General features: G+C 36.0%; 1 protein-coding gene across 2 annotated transcripts; it reads left to right on the forward strand.

Annotated features, from left to right (window-relative positions):
• The first annotated feature begins 831 nt into the window (after positions 1-831).
• vir (VIR_N domain-containing protein) lies at positions 832-19,106 on the forward strand. 2 transcript variants are annotated; one of them, XM_088226986.1, is made up of 9 exons: positions 832-986; positions 3,919-4,219; positions 4,806-9,727; positions 10,902-11,153; positions 11,479-11,653; positions 12,619-12,838; positions 14,955-15,050; positions 17,165-17,310; positions 18,121-19,106. In XM_088226986.1, exons 1-9 carry the CDS (start codon positions 897-899, stop codon positions 18,201-18,203), a joined length of 6,285 nt encoding a protein of 2,094 aa, XP_088083112.1. In that variant the 5' UTR covers positions 832-896; the 3' UTR covers positions 18,204-19,106. The 2 variants fall into 2 exon arrangements, with proteins under 2 accessions (XP_088083112.1, XP_088083121.1); XM_088226995.1 differs by having other exon boundaries at positions 18,130-19,106.
• Positions 19,107-20,087: the final 981 nt, after the last annotated feature.

Genomic DNA, 20,087 nt, shown 5'->3' on the forward strand with positions numbered 1-20,087 from the left:
CATAACAGTTCTATCGGATGCTTTTGTTGGAGGCCAATAGCGGGCGGTACTAGGTTGACCAATCACGCGGCGAGAGAGATAGCGAGCACATTCGCCCGCTCTATCGGTCTCTCTCGCGCCACGTATAAAGACGCCCCCCTCCCGCTACCCGGCCGCAGTTCCCCGCCAACGGCGCGGCGGTCAACGTCCAAACAGAATAATTAATAAGTTTTCTCTATGACACAGTAAATAATTTTATAGGCAGTCAATAATATTTTATTAAATTCTATTCTAAATGTGCTTCGGTATGGCGATGACCACCCCCGAAAGCGACAAATGTTAGTCTTTATTAGGGAGGTAGTACCTTGCATACACATACTGAAGTTCCTGATAAAAATATATTGAAAGGCTCCAAGAAGGGCCGCCAAGTTAACATATGCCACGTTACGTCGGCAACATAAGTAAAATATCAAATAATTTTTACCTACCAGTCATTAAAGCACTCCACGAAGGAAAATGCCTCCACATTCGCAGGCATTGGAGTCTAAAATTTTAAATTGAAACAGATAGGACGGAGTGTAGCAGTGGCCAGACCCATGTATTCATCACGAAGTTTAAATTAAAAATAATTTGAAATCAAAACTTTTTCTAACATTATTTCTATATTTTCCATTTGAGATAAGGTATTGGCGTATTAACCATTTAGTTGAATAATCGAAATACATTCTAAAAGTAAATACGAAATTTGGAATAGTAAGAATTTTAATAACAAGACTAGTCAAACTTATCTTGTTTCGCTCAAGTACGAACTTATTCAAATTTTTGCATTTGACTTCGACTGGCAACTCCGTCAATCTCAGGCGTACCAACCGGTGAAGCATATCGAATTTTAATTTGTTAATAAAATCGTAGATTGAATGCAATGGCAGCATGTTTTGTATGCCGCTATCATGGGTGAATCTCCGGATTTGTTGTTCTTTGATACATTTTCACATGAGTCTAGCGAGGTAAATGTTTAAATATTGTTTAAACAAAAAATAAATTGCACCACAATATATTTTTTTATTTTTGGTATTTTTGTGACATCTGTCATTTTTGGCTTTATTATTTAAAATTATTGTATATTTCGATAAATTCGTATAATTACTGTATTAATTTAACTTTTAAATATATATTTTTTAGTGTTTAGTGTATTTGTAGCGTTGAAGACGATTTTATTAGTATTTTTTAGTTCACTGCAATGTCATGTAATTAACAAGACAATTTTTGATGTCTGAGTTAGTATTGAATTATGTTAAAAGTTCTGATATGCTGAGCTATTTTTAACAGAATATCCTTGGGAATCTCTCATACTTTATTGTTCTTTTGATATAAATAGTCCCTAGTTTATTTGCAATATGGTTCATCCTCTTGACATATTTGTGCCCACAAGTTAATACAAACAAACAAACCATCACGCCGCTTCCCTTAGGAGTAGGCAGAGAGGATAGAACGCCATATCACCCTATATTTGCATACAGACCTCGCTTCCTCTACATTCATACATATTCTCATGCACGCACGCCGATTATTCCTACTTTTGACATGACCATCTTCAAGTATTTGATGGACTTGATCGTGCCATGTCTTTCTCGGTCTTCCTCGTTTTCTGCATCCATCAACATTTGCATCGTAGATCCTTTTAGCCGTTCTTCCGCTGTCCATTCGCTCTACATGTCCAAACCAACGCAGCACCCCTTTCTTGATTCTGTCAATAATGCATATCTCAACCTTACACAGTTCACGGATCTCGAGAAGTTAATACAATGTCCGAAATACACCCATTTTATAAACGCTCAGTACGAAAATCCGTAGGCAAACTTTTCAAAGGGTGGACTAATCACGTCTACAAAATATAAAACAATGTTTAAGATAGGTATTTAAGTATTATAAGTTCTTGAGTTTTGTATTAAAAAATGTTGTTATTTTAAATATTTGTTCTTATGTGTTAACAGAGGCTAATAAATGATTAAAGAAGGAATTATTTGTTTGTAAAGTAATAAATTGGTACATTGTTTTACATAGAATGATGAATGTATGAAAGATTTTGTATTCGGTCCAACTTGTTAAAGGAAAAAATGGTGTTGTCGAAAGTGGTGTTCCAATTGCATAATATCTGGATCATTTTTGTTACATAGAAGGTCTTCTTCTATGTTTAAATCGGTTGATCTGCTATCGGCCAGAGGGCGATTCCTGAGATGCTGAATTCCAACTGTTCTTCCATCTTTTTGGTGGTCTTCCAGGCAGACGGCGACCAGCTGGGATTTCATGAGCCATTGCAAAGGGAATTCTGGAGCTGTCCATTCTATCGACACGATCTCTCCAGAATCTTCTCCCTGTTCTGTTCCACCATACTATGTCTTGGCTATCGCAAGTCCGTCTAATTTCTTGATTCTGAATTCTGTCCCTTTGTTGTCGTATATGTATATAGGTATTTGTGAGGATGTCAGAAGTCTGGCAGTTGGTCGGTGTAGAGGAGCCAAACAGCCCGCGACGGTGGCATGCTTCGCGGCTCGATATCTGCTCAGTACCTATGTGCAGTGCTTATATTGCTACTATTATTTATTTATTGTATATACGGCTTAAGCCAATTACAACAGTTACATGAAGAAACATAAATGCAAGAAACTGAACAAAAAGAACATAAAACTATTTAGCAAAGACAAACAAGGGCAAAACAATAATTGTATACAATATATTCAAAAAAACGAAAGACCTAAAACTTTGAGCTAAACCATGCCAATCCAACTTCATCCCACAATGTTTAGTCGCGAAGAGATCTACGAAAAGCCAGAAGATCTATCCCAAAAAAATCCAGCTTTATGATTTTTTGTTATTATTATTACAGTTTTTACTATTTATTGCACATATATTATTATTAATACCAATTACCGTTACTAGAACATAAAATAAAAATAATATGAACCAATGCCTCGATACGGGGTATGCCCAGTGAGGTGTTTATATAGAAAAGAAAAGATAAATAGTTTTATGTAAAATAAAAAAATCTAAAAGTGATATTTATTTTGTATGGATATTACTAAATGGAAATAGACCTTAAATCTGCAGTTTAATTAGGCAGTTAATGTATACATGATATTTATATTGAATAAGTCATCAATCTCTTATTAGGTTAACTATCGGTATATCGGTATAATGATGATTCCTCATCAGACGATGAGGAATCATCATTAGCATATCTGAGCAATGCCTCCCAAACCCAATTCAAATCACTATGTCTCGCTTTAGAGTGTCGGTTGAAATATTGAAAGAGGAATACCAGTTGTGCGGCGTTTTCATTATCCAGCATATTTTTATGTTTAGACTGAACCAAACTTAAGGATGTAAAGTATCTCTCTAGAGCTGCCGTTGCTGCATATTATTCCCCTGCTCTGGGCGAATTCCCATTCCAGTCTACAAAAATGCGACTATGGGGCCCCGGGGAATCTCAGTAAAGTTGATCACGGAGAAATATCTTGCAAAAACAAAGACACCTAATAAATTACAAATTTCATTGATATATATTAGCAATAAATATCATGATATATATGAGTGATATATCGTGGGGTTATAGCTACAGCTAGGCAACATCAAAATCAGCGTTTTTGAGTTAACTACTAAAAACATAAAAACACATCTTTGTATCCTCCATGAATGCCACAAATAGACATCTCATGCATTCAAATTATCATAATATTTCTTGTCTATTTGTAGCATTTATGGAGGAGTATACAAATATGTGTTTCAGTGGTTAATTTAAAAATCTTGGTTTTGAAGTTACTTCAAACACTGTCCTTACGCTTCAGGTCCAGGAACAGTAAAATATAGCAGAAACCGAAATGAACCTATTTTTCATTCGTCGGACACATAACAATTTTGAAATAATGTCTACGATTGCAGGAGCTAAATTTGGACCTCGTCCAGTTCCCGAAGCCCGTGTATGTATCGGAGGTGCGCATCATCCCCCTGGGGGCCCGAGTTCAGGGGGACTTCCCAGGCGGAGTGAGGCTCGGAGCCACCAACCCGACCCAGTTCCACATCGACTTCTTCGTCAACGACCTCAGCAAGCCAGGCGCCTCCACCTTCGAGACACTAGGCAGTCTCGACTATTGCCAGAATGGAAGGATCCACATGGACTGCCAGGTGTCTGGAGACCAACCTCGACCGCGCCAGATTCCTACTGACGGACTCGTTCTAAGAGGTGATATTAAATATCCTAAACTTCCTACTACTACTACTGCCATCACGCCATTTCTCCGTGGGGGTAGCCAAAGAGGATGGACCACCACCCACAGTATGATAGTTTTTTTTTTTTTTAATATTTAATTTCTGATTGGACCATAGTTGATTGTTTGAAGCAAATCTTATTTGACTGGTATACTGGGACACTTAAGTTCCTGAGTGTTTTTATAGGGACACAATATCTCCTACCATATCCTAAATGAGACATGATTTTGACGGCTATAGCCAGCTTAACTGGAAATGTGTTAATCATGATTAATATGAAGTTTATTGTTTGGTAAGAAATACATCTTCCAGATCTTCAAATGGCGCTCGTATGTATATGTGGGTATTAAAGTTCAGAGGATAATTAAATTCTATATAGTGACACAAGTATATGTACATATTTTGATCAGATGATCTTTTTTTTAGTTTTAGTTTATGTTTGATTTAGACTCACCGTGTTTCCATCTTTCATAAACTTTTTTTGTTTGTTCTCAAATGGGATTGATTTAAATTTATTAGAGGATCGATGTAGATTGATAAAGATATTTTTATTTGTCCAGGTTGGTACTCCACAATAACATTGGCGGTATACGGCAGTATTACCAAGAGTATAGCGGAGCCGGTGGTCAGCGCTGGGGAAATCCCCGCTCCCCCTCCTCCCCCACGCGTCAACAGTCCCTCTGACCCGGCGTGGAGCGACCATGGGCCTGCCCCCCTGCCTTATGTGCAGGAAGAGTATGATGCCGCTCCCTCCTATCCTCCTGACTACTATAATCGGGATGTACCAAAGGATCCACGGGCTTATCATCTCGTATCCGAGGGAGACCCACACTGGGACAGGAGGGATGATAAAGACAGGCGGGAAATCAGTCGAGATAGAGACAGTGCGAGACCTGTCAAGGACCGCTTGAGGCACTCCTCTCCCGGCAGGGATGGAGGCCGACCTCGCTCTAGATCTGGGGAACGTACCAGAACCAGAGAGTCTCCACGCTACTCCCGTTCTCGCAGCCGAGATCGAGACTATCCATCCTCCAGGACCATCGCGAGAGATGAATCCTACAGAAGGGATGATTCTCGTAGTCCTGGTTATAATAGGGATAGAGAAAAAGATTGGGAACGATCATCTTATAAGAGAGACGATTATCGCCGTCACCGTCCATCGTCCTATGATCGTTCTCGGGGTGGATCCTATGAAAAAAGTGGATCTTCTTTCGAAAAGAGGGCCCCTTCCTACGAACGTCGAGCTCCATCGTATGAGAAACGTGCTCCCTCTTATGAGAAGAGGGGATCTTCTTACGAAAAAAGGTCTCCGTACAAACAGAGAGCTTCTTCTTTCGAGAAAAAAGATCCTCTGTATGAGAAAAGATACGAAAAGAGGGCTCCATCATACGAAAGGTTACAAGATCTGGGATACGACGGAAGATCCCGCTCTCCCATCAGAGAAGATCCCAGAAAAAGGCCTAGAACACCGCCCGTTGATATTCCCAGAAGGCCACATACTCCCGAAGAGTTAACGTCTCTTGATGAAGTTCGATTAAGCCCGGGATCATCTAATTCCGCAGTTTCTGATGAGTGTGCTGCAGAATATGGACATAATGGAACAACTTTGAAAAATAAAGATGATCTCCCTCATAAAGCATATAAAACTCACAAACCTGAAAATGATAAACTTCATCAGGGAATACATAAACATAATTATATAGATGCTCAGCATCCAAATGTCCAAAACATCAAAGTTCTAGATGGACAGTCATCTCCCGCTCAGAAGATAGGAACACCGATGGATTCTCCTTGCGCTGCGCAGGATGATATGTCTATGGATGTGGAACAATTTGAACCCATTTTATCGGATGAAGATATTTGTGACGATCTGGATGAGCCTTTCGGAGACCTAGAATATGACGTAGGAGAGTATTGCGGAGTAGATGATATATTGAAATGCTACAATCCTTTCCGAGCAGATTGGCAGCCATATATTGCCAACAACAAGTCTGCAGTTTATATTGCTGCAGATTTAGAGAACAAAAAGCATGTGATGAATGCTTCTGTTAGTGAGTTATGTTCTTTGAATACCGATTTTCAAAAATTGTTAGAAATCATTGAAGATTATAAAAAGGCTGAAGATAAATTTTTACCCTCAAACTTTGTGCAGCTATCTACTGACGCTAAAGAAGAATGGGTGCGCTTGTGCGAACAGCTACCTCTTTTAATCAACAATATAACTAATGAAAGTGACATTTTGCTAAGGATATTCAAAGAAGTTGATTGTAAAGATATGTCCCCTATTAGTTTTCAAAGTGTTTTAAACTTTATAATGAATTTTTGTCGAGTGGGTTTAAATTACGAACTCGCTCTTTCTCAAAAACAAGCGACATACAAAATCAGACATATAAAGTGTGGAATTCGTTTAATCGAAGCGCTGTGTGCTCAGAAATATTCAGATGATGTAGTGATGACGTTACTCAAAAATGATGTCAATGTATTTAGTCGACTTTTTGAACTTTACTCAAAAAATTATATGGCCCTTAGTATTAAATTAATGATTTTGAAAGCTCTCGATTCTTGTTTGGCATCTGAAAGGCCAGTAGAACATTTTCTAAATAAAAACTTTTATCAACATTCGGATTCTTCCATTCTTGATAATAAGCAAAAAATTGTAACAGACTCAACGAGCAGTCCAAGTTTACAGAATGGTTACCAATTATTGATTTCTATGTTAAATAATAATCCATTATCTCGAGTGAAATTCGCTATCAACTCATTAATTAACAAGTTAAATATTTACGAATTGATGAAAACGCTACGGGAAACTATTTTGAGTCTTAGTAAAAGGTCAGAAAATTACACAGATACTACCCAAGAGATATCAGAAGCTGAAATTGAACTTATAATCAATTCTTTAGAAGAAATTGTTAGTATTTACAGAAATGGTTCTTTTGAGTTATCACAACCTCGCAGGTTTCTTCCTGTCTCGGCGCAGTTTGAAATCAACAAGAGTTCGATGAATAATATCCTACTGGATTTCTTTAAAATTCATAAAGTTCTAGAATCCTGCTTATTTCTTCTGACATGTCCTCTTACTTATAATTATCCGGTAATTACAAATCCTATTTATGAAATTTTGTCCAGTTTGATAAACTGCCACGAAGGACTAACATATCTTTTGGAAAACACGAAAGTCAGTGAAATGCTCTTTAGATGTTTATTGCAGCCATTTACACAACAAAGTGAAGAAGATCAAGCCATTGTTTTACACGATGTCGGAAGTTGCTCAGCCTTACAGCAACTTGGCTTAGAAATGGCATACAAACTTCAGGCCATGTATTACGTAAACGCCATCTTTGATATCCAGTCAGGAAACGGCGACAATGAACCGGAAATTGTAGATAAACTGCATGGCTTGTATTGCCTGGGATATGGGTGTATCGGTAAACTGGCTCTCGCAAGTGTTCTCAGTATGGGCGATAATATTCAATGTCTATTAAATGTCTATGAAAAAGATCTACACACCAAACAATCAGAAAAAGACCAAATGAAACCAAACAAACAGAAATCTCCATCAAAGAACTACGCTGTGGATTTGACGGTTTCCACGGTGCAATTTTCTTCGGATGTTAATTTCTTGAAAAAGTACGGAAGAAGAATATTGAATATCGCTAAAAAGTATGACATTTTCGAACAAAGCGTCGCATCTAATTTGCAAGAAGTTCTACCATACCTTAAACCGTTGGAAAAGTCTAATATATTTTCCTACGATAATATAAATGATCTTGTGGAGGTTTTAAAATCGTCTATCGATCGTGCTACGTCGGCACCTGGTGAATTAATAACTTGCTTGCGAATATTAAGATACTTGGGAATTCCTGAATACGAACATAAAAAAATGCTTTTGAATGAAGTACCTCGTCTCGAATACTTCGAATTGAAATATAAATATATTATTCTTCAATTATTCTCTCTCGACGGTGTCACTCACATCATTTCTATTCTCGAAAAACTCTGCAATTATTTCGAGCAGCCGAGTTTACACACAGCTACATTTGTCTCCATTCATGGACTACATGTTGCCAGTGTTGTATTACCGTGCCTAGAATTACTCAACAAAATGCTCACCTGCGCCATTCAGTGCAGGAACACGAAATTCAAGGACCTAACTGCAATTCCTGTAATACTCCAAACATACAACTTGATGCACTCGTACAGTACTACCGCTGTGGGATACAAAATGGCGCAGAAAGCGTGCAAGGAAGCTGTTGATACTCTGCTGAGCTATACTCAGCCAATAGCCGAAGACGCATCCGAAAATGAACTCATTCACAAATCCTTGTGGACTTTGTTATCTAGCGAGATTATCAAATTTGTTTTGATCGCTCCGTACACATTTATTCCGGGGTTACTTGTACTTTCTGAAATGTTACCTCTTCCCCTACCCATCCAAACAAAGTTTACACTGAATGATGGCGAATTATCAAACATGGTGAGCAACAGAAAGTTGTGGTCTGGGCACTTGCATACTTTGTCTTCTAGCATTACGGAGATGATTCACGTAATTTGCCTGTCTGCCTGCCAGCCTGTCATTCAACTACTGCGAAGAGTCTGTATCCAGTTGAGTGATTTAGCTTCTAATACTGCGTTATGCGTGACGCGAGCCATATTGGATCTTCTCATAACACAAGTTCTCGGAGATAATGTGACAGTGGTTAATCCCATCGAGCCGGTGAACTTTAATGTTTCCCGTCTTCTCAACTTCTTGGCTTGCCTCGTGAGTCACGCTTCTATTAAATGCACCATGCTCAATTTGGTACGCCAGAATTCCTCCATCCAGAAATCGGAAGATGGATATTGGACAGTTATACCAATATTGTGCGGGATTTTGACAACACCGAGCGAGTTGCCATCCCATGTACAATCCCAGGAATGTGTAATAAGTATTTTCAATAGTTTGTGTGATTCTGAAATTACTCTTCTAACTCAAATTGAAACTAACTCTATTGTGAAATCGGAAATACACGATGACCCCAGTGAAAACAACAAACTCACAATGACCTCGGAAGTTTATCTTGCAAATGCTTTACCATCTAAAGAAATTATAACTTCAATTTTGAATGCTACATTTGACTATGTGACCAGTGAACATAGTCTGGTTAATGTAATTACTTCCATAATGAGAACATACTTTCTGTTGACGGAGCATGATTACGGTTTCTATTACTTTAAGTTATGTTTGGAAAAAAATAAGCAAGTATTCGTCCAGTTATTGACCAAAATAGTTGCCGGTTTAGGAAAAGAATCTCAAGAAAGTGTCACCTCATTCCTAGAATTGTTAAAGATATTACAGCACTGTCCTGAAGATTTGGAAGGTGCCGATGGAATTCAATTCTCTCCGAGAACAAGTGTCCTAACAATTTACGAAGTTGCTGACATAATTGGATGGAATAAAAATGACGCTCACCCAATTATAGTTCTGGAATCGTTCTTGAAGGTAAGATGTAATTTAATTTTTATTCTTGCTTGTATATATAATACAAAGGGAAAATTTAAACACTAAAACTTCATAAATTAATATTGGAAAGGTTCTGGAAAAGATGCTTAAACTTTTTATTTATAAATAACTTTTCCCTAGTAAAGGCTTTGACATTATTTTATATAATACAGTAATGTAAAAAGTTCATCTAAGGAATTGAGCCAGGGTGCTTTCTTTCGTATTTTATTTGTAAATATCGTCATACTGCCAGCAATATCTATTAAGTGATTTTTCTTTTTTAAAAGTATTTTTAATTTCTCATTAAGATTACACAATTTTTCAACAGAATGTGCTTAAAAATTTTTCAAAATAATATTACATATTTTTCCTATTTGCTATCAACTAAAGAACATGTAAAAAAAATATCCGTCATCAAACAGTATATTATTTTATTAATCTCGCTTAACAGTTTTTACAATGCCACTAAACTTAATAGATATTGCCAACGCAAGGACGATATTTTTTTTTTTTTTTTGCACCACAACAGGCCAGGAGGCCTAATTACAGTGGTGAATTACATCACAGAGCACCCAGGCTTGAGAAAAATCACATTTTAATTTTTGTGTTCTCACCGGGAATCGAACCCGGAACCTTCCGTGCGTGAGTCAAGCGTCTTGACCACTACACCACGGAGGCCGCCCGATATGTAATATTATTGTGAATTAAAAATCTTGATTTGATATTTTTCTCATTTTTATTTTGATTGGTTTGAAGACTTGCATAGCAATAAAGCCATAATTTAATATGCGCTAAATTGAAAAACGTATCTGTACTAAACTATTTAAATCCAGCAAATTGGTTAACACCCTTTCTCCATCCTGAATTAATTCCTTCAGAAAAAAAAAAATATTTAATATTCTATGTATGCAGTAAAGATATTATGTTAAAAGTAAAATTTTATTTGGTATGTACTCAGGCCATGTTTCAAAATAATGTAAAATAATAAATAAATATCAAATCCTTATCCATACAAAAAGTTAGGTTAGTAAACGATCGGATTGTAATATAAAAGAATCTGTAATTAAAAAAATAAGGCTACCAGGACCACTATTGTAGACAGCAACAGGGCCTGCATGGAATAGAAGAATAATTATAAAGATAAATCATGATATATATACTTACTTGATCGTAGACTCACAATGAAGAAGATCTCCTGTCTCACGTCCAGCAACTCGTCACGTCTCTCCGCGATGCAAGCTCTCCCCCGAGTGTGGCGGAGGCTGCGCCGCCCCCTGCGTTGCCCCCCGCAGACCCCTTGGCCGCGCAGTTCGGAGGCCGAGCTCTGTGGACGCAGGGCGATGCACAGGATGAGCGCTTAGGTTCTGCCTACTGGCTGGGAGTGCCAATCAACCACCTTGACGACGATTCTGTGGAAGCTGAAATGGTGAGTTTTAACCGGAAACATTACACAATTTAATTTTCCATTTTCAAGTACAGTTATCTCTATTTTTTTATAAATGGCTACAAAATTTAAATAATTGAGTAAATCGTAAGAATACAAAACTTCTTTTAAAAAAATGAGCTGTAGAAACTGTACACAATTCCACACGAGCACACAATTTCATCATATTCTGAGAAACATCGAACTGTCATTAATATTATGGATAACTTATATAGCGCTGTATCTGTAATACAATACCCCAAGAGCCATTGCTATTATTTATCTACATATGTATGTATTAAATATGTTATTTGGGTACTGTTTACAGATCTCATGTGACCTCGCGGAAGTGAGCCGATTATTCCTTCCTCCCGGTACAGATTTGGCTCTGGAGGCCGAGCGCCTTCTTCACGTGGCCCCCGTTCCCACTCGACCAACTCACGATGCTCAACCACTCTTCCGTACTAAGAGGCTTCACGTACCCCGAGACAAGCGTCCTTACGGTAAGTCAAATGCACCCCAGATTTTATTGTGTTGTTTGTTTGTATACAATCCTTGCATAACTATTCTCCTTTACGGATGTGGATCCTGGCATCTCACTACTGCGTGCCCAAAACTACGTTCTTAAATTGAATTTACAAAATTAAAAAAAAAATACAGTTTTATCATTAGTTTTTCAGAATGTACAGAATTCGAGAATACAGGTAGCCCCTGTTAAGTAAGAGGGATACGTTCCGGACAAAATTGTACTCAACGGAGGTCACCTATATGCGTTCTGTATCCAGACAGCGTTTGAATGATATTATAGTTCTGGCATATATCGGCCTCGTGGTGTAATGGTCAGCGCGTTTGCCTACCGAGGAAGAGGTCTCGTTTTCGATTCCCGACATGGTTGATATGAAATATTTGTTTAAAAGAGTGTTTTCACACTTGAATATTTTATAGTCCCTGGACTGGTTCCTGAAGCGTAAGACTGATCATCTTACCTTCATGTAACTAAAAATGATCAAGATACGCTGCGATTGGTTACCAATTCAGTGCCCTATGCACCATTAGGTGCGGAAAGGGAATGATGATGATGATAGTTCTGGCACCTCACACCGTCGTCCTATCTACTCAGACCTCAGATTTTCTCCCTCTCAAAACTGTAATGCTGTGTCGAAATAAACCACCACCTTACCTGGTCCATTCTCTCTGCCTACCCCTACGGAGAAATGGCGTGATGGTAGTAGTAGTACATTATAATTTTTTTAAATTATCGGTCCAATGAAATGATTATTTAAATTATATTATTATTATGCAAGAGTTCAAATTTTAAGTGTACCTCGCAAGTTACACTGATCCCCACCTGACGCTAGGCAGCAGGCACTGCTTAATTAAATCATTTGCCTTGTTCTGAAAATGACTAATGCTTGCCCTGTAACTGTCCTTCAGACACAAGAAATTAAATTGAAGTTTGATTTCCCAGTTTCTCCGGCTCGCGGTCGCGGAGGCTCTGCGCAGGCCTCCGCCCTGCCGCCCCCGGGGGGCGGCGCCGCGCGCACGCCCGTGGACGCCTTCCGCTCGCGCCCACCGAACACCTCGCGTCCCCCTTCCCTGCACGTGGACGACTTCGTGGCGCTCGAGGGCTGCGGGGCACAGCCCACCGGTCCCACTGGCTACAACAAGCTGCCCGTGCTGCCTGCAAGGTAACGATCATAAATACATTTACCATACTGAGGAAGACTCTTAATAAGAAAATTATTATAACCTCTTGTGTCCCTGGATACACATTTGTGGACTACTGGTTTTTAATATTTTTCAAAACTTAGAAATGATTTTTTTATGCTGTCTGAATTTGTACAATGTAAGTCGTTTTTTTCTGTATTTAAAATTATGATTGAATATGAGTCATCTATTTAACTCTCTTGAAATAGATGACTCATTGCTTACCATATAAAATAGTATCTATCTTTGTCATTTGAACAAAGAAATAGTTGACAGAACAGAGATAAAACACATTTTTCGAATAACGAATATCTCAAAGATATTTAAATTTATTTCAATAGAGAGGAAAAACATTTTTGTGAAGGGAATATGGAAGTCTAGGCATTTACAGGGCTTATGACCTGTCATTGGCTGGTTTAAGTGGCCACTTTACACACTGTGTAACATTCACCATTCTGCCCATGTTTGAACATCGACATTTCCTCAACTCTTCCATCTGTTGACTTGTTTTAGATGTTTGATAAAAAATATACTTAAAAGTTTTGCATAATTGAAATATAATAACTTTTCAGCCAGCAGGTTATGCCTTTTGAAATTGAGACTAAACCTAGGTACATTGGTACTCATATAAAAACAAGTACCTATTGAAGTAAATTTTGATTAAATATTTTTAGATCTAAATTTGTTGCAACAGAGAGGGAAAACAATTTCGAAAAGGGAACATGGAAGTCTAGGCATTTACAGGTCTTATGACCTGTCATTGGCTGGTGTAAGTGGCCACTTTACACACTGTGTAACATTCATAACTGTGTGAATGTTTGTTTAAAATCAATGTGGAAAGGAAATGTGAACGTTTAAAAACATCCATATTTCCTCAACTCTTCCATCTGTTGACTTTTGTGAAGTAAAAAAGTTGAAACCTATATCATGTGTGTGAGATTCATCCGACTGAACCAATTCAACTATTTTGGATGTACATTTTTAATTTCTATGGTATGTTTTTAGCAAAATATTAATGCTCATATCAGCCGTCGAATGGCGTTTGATCTTTGCTAAAAACACACTGTAGAAATGAAATATTTACAACCAAAACATTATTCTCAATAAAAAATATATACATAACTCCATAAAAAAAGTTATGAACTAAAATATTTCGACTGTTTTATTTTTTTAAATGGTGAAAATGAAAGCATAATTTAACTCAGAATTAAAAAGAAAATAGCACAAAGCTTGTGTGGTTTTAAATGCTTGTATTTCTTTTGAAAACCAAAATCAAAATAGTTTTTTTCCAAAAATTATATCTAATTCACTTCAATGTTTAATTTTTTTTATCAGTTTCAAGTTAAAAAGGCATAATCTGCTGAACAAAAAGTAATTTTATTTCAATTATATCAAACTTTAAGGTATATTTTTTATCAAGCATACCTTAAAAAAATATTGAATTTAAATGTTTATTCTTTTTTTATTTATTTTTTTGTAAAAAGAAATGCTTGCATTTCTGTGATTTACCCAATTTTTAACGAGTTGTAAATAACTCACTTTTAGAAAATGGGAATCAAGTTGTGGTAAAGTGGGGTTTGAACTTTGGACCTCTGATTCGCGAGTCTGCGACACTAACCACGAGACCACAATGTGTTTCAAATTTAATGGCGCGATTTTGAAAGAACGGCGTTTAAAATGGCAAAATCGTATGATTTCCTTATGATATGTGCTGTTTTCAAGCCGAATTTTTTGTCGGCCTTCTTTGGTAAAAAATCAGTAATAAAGTTGTAGGGAAATCAACAGTAGACAAAAATGCTGACATACAAAAATATAATATTAAACAATGACACTAACACAATAAAAAGCACGGACAAATGCAGGACAGTCAAAAATACTAGACAAACATTATTTACCTGATAAATCACATTGGACACTAATTTAAAATCTACATTTAAAAACACACGATGACTACAGCTAACCAGACAAGACATAACATTATAATATTATGTAATCAATGTATGTATGATACTAACAAACATCTTCTTATTGGAAATTGAATCAGAACTCATATTTTGTAGCCTATTACATTAAAAAATACCATTGTTGAATTTACAGGGGCAGGGGTATGAGGTCACGCATCGCAATAACCGATCGCGGAAGATTTGCATCTTCAACTCCACCGAGCAATATGATGTATAACAATAATAATAGGTAAGTACTTAATTATTCTGGTCAACAAAGAATTTGTTATGTGAACAGTTCTCGCTGATTCTTGTGTGATTGTTTCTTGCTGAATCCGAGTATGCCATCAAAATTTGTCCAAGCATATCATGCCCCTTGTGTTTAATTCTTCAAATATCTTATTTAAGCAGCCGTTTTGATGCTTTGCACTCAAATGATGCCGTAGCATGGTTTGCTACGTTGCTAGAGAGCCGCCCGGTGGCAAAAAAAATAAAGTCTTATTTCTCAATATTTTTTATATATTGGGTTTCTCAGTTTTCAATATTATTTGAGCAAGGGTCATTTAAGTACAATTTAATAATACTTGCTTATTCCCTTCTCTAGAGTATTCTCCATCCCTGTTGTAATTTGTTCATTAAATAATAACTCATTTTATTTCGATGTAAATGTTTGACAAAGCACTATCTGCACAGTCTACAATTAAATTTATAACTAGAGAGAGAATTTTTTCAAATTTAAAATGTGAATATTTCTTTACAGGCAGTAATTTTATTATTATTATTATTTATTTTATTTAGTTCTATGATTAACATAGTCTCATATATATTTACAACACAATATTTACATCTATACTTATTCTAACATTATTTATCACTATTATACACTTAATATCCTAATTTATAATATTCATTGTTTCATATGTACATTTTCATGAATTATATTCACTATTTACACTATATATTACCTAATATTTTTCACATATATACTTTTTACATTTAATTTTAAATATATTTACATTTATTTCATTTTTTATGTTTTCTGGCATTTCCTCAAATAATTGTATTCCCTTGTACATAAGGCAGTTCTGGGACATTGCTTTTGACTAAAAGCGGGAGAGGGCATAGAAAGAAAATGCAATTTTGTGAAATGATTATAATCTATTGGTCACAACAAAACTAAATCTGACCTTAGTACCGATGTTAAAAATAACCTGACGAAGAATGTGTGACGGAAGGAGTGTTCCGGTAGTGTCGCAGCGGAACATGGAGAAGGCGGTGGCTTCTTCGGTAGGCTCGGTAGGGCGCGAAGGTCGGCCGAGGTAGGACTCGAATGTGGTACTTGTAGGAAGATTCTCTGTTGACTTCGAATATGCTTTTACCAACGCGGCTTGATTTCCCGAATGACCTGCAATTATGGCATAATCGTACAGATGTTTACTCACGGCTGATAGCTGTGCTCGGTTACGGCAGCGGAGTATGCATATGAAAAATATCATAATTAGCCACTTGTAGTACTCGAGTATTCCACTTGCAGTGTATCTTGATATATTCAAATTCAAATTATTTATTCACAAAGTAACATAACAAATAACAAAGGATTTAAGACGTTAAATTGGAACTTTATATCAAACCAAGAACCCTTGAGCAATGGTTCGACATTAATAAGGTATAATACTCTCTAATAGCAAGAGTATTTGCCTCTTAAACATAGTTTCACTAATGTGGTGGATGTCGATCTCCAAAGTGATAATGTTCAGCTGCTTGACTTCTCTTCCAATCGGCATGACCAGAGGCAGGTTGGTTCTGGAAACCGGGAGGTAAAACAGTCTGTGCTGACGCTGTCGGAGATAGCCATCAGGAACATAAAAATTGATACTTTCTAAAATGGCCGAGTTATCGATGAAACCCCTTAACAGTCTGAAAAAATGGGTCAGTGTAGACCCATCCCTTCTAAGTTGCAAACTATTGGTCCCAAGCATACCCAAGAGGAACCCAGTGGGATAGAGCCACGGATAACTACCATACTCCCTAATATAAAGGTTTGACACCTTACGCTTCAGATCCAAATAAAGATTATTATTAACAGTAACTACAAACGCATCGTCAGGTTTCTGGCCCAAGTTGGTAATTACATTTTATTAGTTGTGAGATATTGCACTTTTAAAGTCGAAAGCTCATCCCAAATCAACAATTCAAATTTTTTGTATTTACTTTTTAAATAAAGATTATTTGATGCCATTTATGAAGACATCTCATTATTCGATAATTTGTAGTGACCAACTTGTGCCAGAAACCCGACAACATGGAGATTATTAAGATCTATAAAAATATCAATATGAATTATTATGTTTTGACCGCGACTAGTATTTACAGGCGTGGACGGGGGTCGTGGGGTATGGGGGGCGCGGGGGGCACTGTGTCTTCTGAAGATTCCCCTCCCCACTTCGGGAGAAACTCCTCACAGCACTTCCAGCCCCCCATGATGCAGCACAATTCCAATCAGTATTCTGGTAAGCCATACTTACATACTATCTACCTGTTAGTGTATATGTGTTTATATTTCTTCAATAGTTTGAAAATTTGATAAAATAATTAATGAAAAGCAGTAATATTAATAATTCAACTGACAATGTACAAAGAACAAATATTTTTCTATGTGTAATATTGCTTGTTGAAGTCCTACAGTTTCTTAATTTTTAAGGTAGGTACTTTAAAAAAATATTTTTAGTTATCTTTCTCACTACTCCCTTGTTTTACTTTTTCATATTGTGTAACTTTCTTTGACTTCAACAAGCAATATTACACATAGAAAATTAGTGAGAAATGGATTGCGGTTTGGCCGGATACCGGATATTCAGCGAGCCTCTCAGCCGAATAGCCAGATATCCTGCTCATTGTCTCTTTTTCACGCAAATATGTTTTTAATTATAAAATAAATTTTGATAAACATATTGTATTTGCGGGTTGAATTCTTTTCTTAGAGAGTACATCCGAACACTGACGAATGTTTTTGTGCAAATAAAGTCAATTTTTTAAATAATGAGGGTTAATAATGTTACTTCCTTTTTTCCAAACACAGTAATCAATCAATCAATTTCGAGGTGTTGGTTTCATGAAACATTCGCAATATAATGAATGTTAGATATCCACCAGATATTAAGCTACTATCCGGTATCCGGCCGGATACTGGATAGTCACAGGATATCCTTTTCAAAGATCGTTCAGTGCAGTTTTATGTTAACTATCTTATATTATGCCTTTATTGTATCACCTTTCTCGCTATTCTTGTAGTGTGACTAATCTGTTTATAATTATGTAAGATTTTGCAGGGAATGGCGGCTGGGGTAGAGGCGGTCGTGGTGGGCGCGGTCTTCGCCATTCGCGGCCTTCCTTCATGCGGTAACATCCGTTTCTCAACAGGATCCGTCTTATGCCATGATCCTGTGTAGAACCAAAACCCGACTCAAGGTGTCCAGCATAATAAACACTTGTTAAAAATATGATTATGGTTTATAAAACTCTTAAAAACTGCACACTAATCTCTTTGCAAAACTCGGTTAAGCTTAACTTAACTTAACTCTATGCTCGTAATCTATAAGTGTAAAAACACTACAAGGTGTATGACTCATAAACAGGTAAATACTTAGTGACATTGACTTAACTCTTTTCATATCACTTGTTCAGTGAGTTAATCTGTGTTTGAGTTTACCGTAAATTACACATTTTGAAATGTATTTGTGTAAAACTTTCACTCGTAATTGTAATTATATGTTTAGTGACAAGTTATTGCGCTTAATTACTTAATGAAATTCCTAATATTGAATGACTAAAAATTATTTTTTTTAAAAGAACTAATTAATTCAGTTTTGTAAGTTTCACACATGTTTTAATAAACATTAGAAAATGTATTTTAGTTTTTCTTTTTCAAACATTATTTTGTGTCTATTGAATAAGAAGTATGTAGTTGGTTTCTGGTGAAATATTCTAGTTATAAAATATTGTTGATTAAGCTTAATTAAATTAGAAGTTTACAATTATTAAGATTGCTTTATGAAATATTAATTTGTATTGATAATGTGTGAATTAGTATTTGGGCGCTTTTCAATATATGAGCAAGATCATATTTTGATTATCGACTAAAAACAATATGGAGCGATTTGTTAGTGATAATTCTACAGAGTGACACGCATAAGTGATATATATCTTATTATTTTAAGCAATAAGTTTTAGACATACTGATTTTGGTTTAAGAAATCCCAGCTGCTTTTATTTCAATAACAATCCTCTGGAGCGAACAAAAAATAAACATCGTAAATATACTTTTTTATCAAATTTATATTTGAAGCGCTAAATGTGTGGTAATTCCATTATAACTATAATTAAAATAAATCAACTTTGTTTTTAAAAAACACAGCACTATGTGACAAAAAAAACTTTACTTGTTTCTTTTATATGTTTAGATTTAATATTTAGTAGACACTGTTGAAATGAATTATAGTTTTTTCTTATGGGATAATACTATAGTCATTTATACCTTGATAAGGAAGCGTGTGTAGCTTCAAAACTGGTCGGTAAAAAATATTTTAAAAATAAGTGGTTTTATTTTAATTTTAATATTTTTTATAATTATACCAATGGTAATAAATTTTCTGGATATGACAACACCTATCTGTCATTGCAGCAACGTGTGCATCCACTTTTTCAAAACAAATTAATTGTGCCTTGATTGTCTGTTCTTCTTTTGAAAAGCTTTCACTTTGAGAATAGTCTCTCGTATACTGTTTTTTATTACTTTGGCATTGTTAGTCTCAAATTATTTAGTAACTACACAGCAAGGATGACAGCAAAATAGTCCGTAGGTAAAAACCATTAGAAATTTGGTTAGTGTTTATGCCACCGTCAATTATACGTGTCACTCTGTCTGTATGAAGATTATTTCTAATTAGTGTTAAAAAATAAATCATCTCTATGTTATAATTATTAATTCTTTCAGTCACTATAATATATTATGTAAGTATTGTCTTTAAGTAAAGCTCATAATTTTCACTGTTCTCGTACTGTTGTTCATGTTTTGGTACTTGATTTTATTATGTATTCATGTAGGATTTCGGGTTAATTTCAAATCGCCTTTTTAAATGCTTTTTGCCTATAAAACTATGTTGTATATTAGTGGTAAAAATAAATAATTTTAGTAAAATATTTGGTGTTGTTTTTGTAGATGACATCACAATTAGTCTTATTTTGAACAAATATTCAACGAAATTGATGACTGCAATTCAACTGATAA

Source organism: Micrasema longulum, unplaced genomic scaffold (genome assembly GCF_059751315.1).
Source record: "Micrasema longulum isolate JH-2025_06_02 unplaced genomic scaffold, ASM5975131v1 h1tg000040l, whole genome shotgun sequence".
Classification (NCBI taxonomy): domain Eukaryota; kingdom Metazoa; phylum Arthropoda; class Insecta; order Trichoptera; family Brachycentridae; genus Micrasema; species Micrasema longulum.

Excerpts from the sequence above, each read along its gene's own strand:
- vir (XM_088226986.1), top strand. The coding sequence starts at position 897 with ATGCAATGGCAGCATGTTTTGTATGCCGCTATCATGGGTGAATCTCCG. Across the intron at positions 987-3,918 it reads TTTCACATGAGTCTAGCGAG|GAGCTAAATTTGGACCTCGT; the intron begins GTAAATGTTTAA and ends CTACGATTGCAG. Across the intron at positions 9,728-10,901 it reads TTCTGGAATCGTTCTTGAAG|ACTCACAATGAAGAAGATCT; the intron begins GTAAGATGTAAT and ends ACTTGATCGTAG.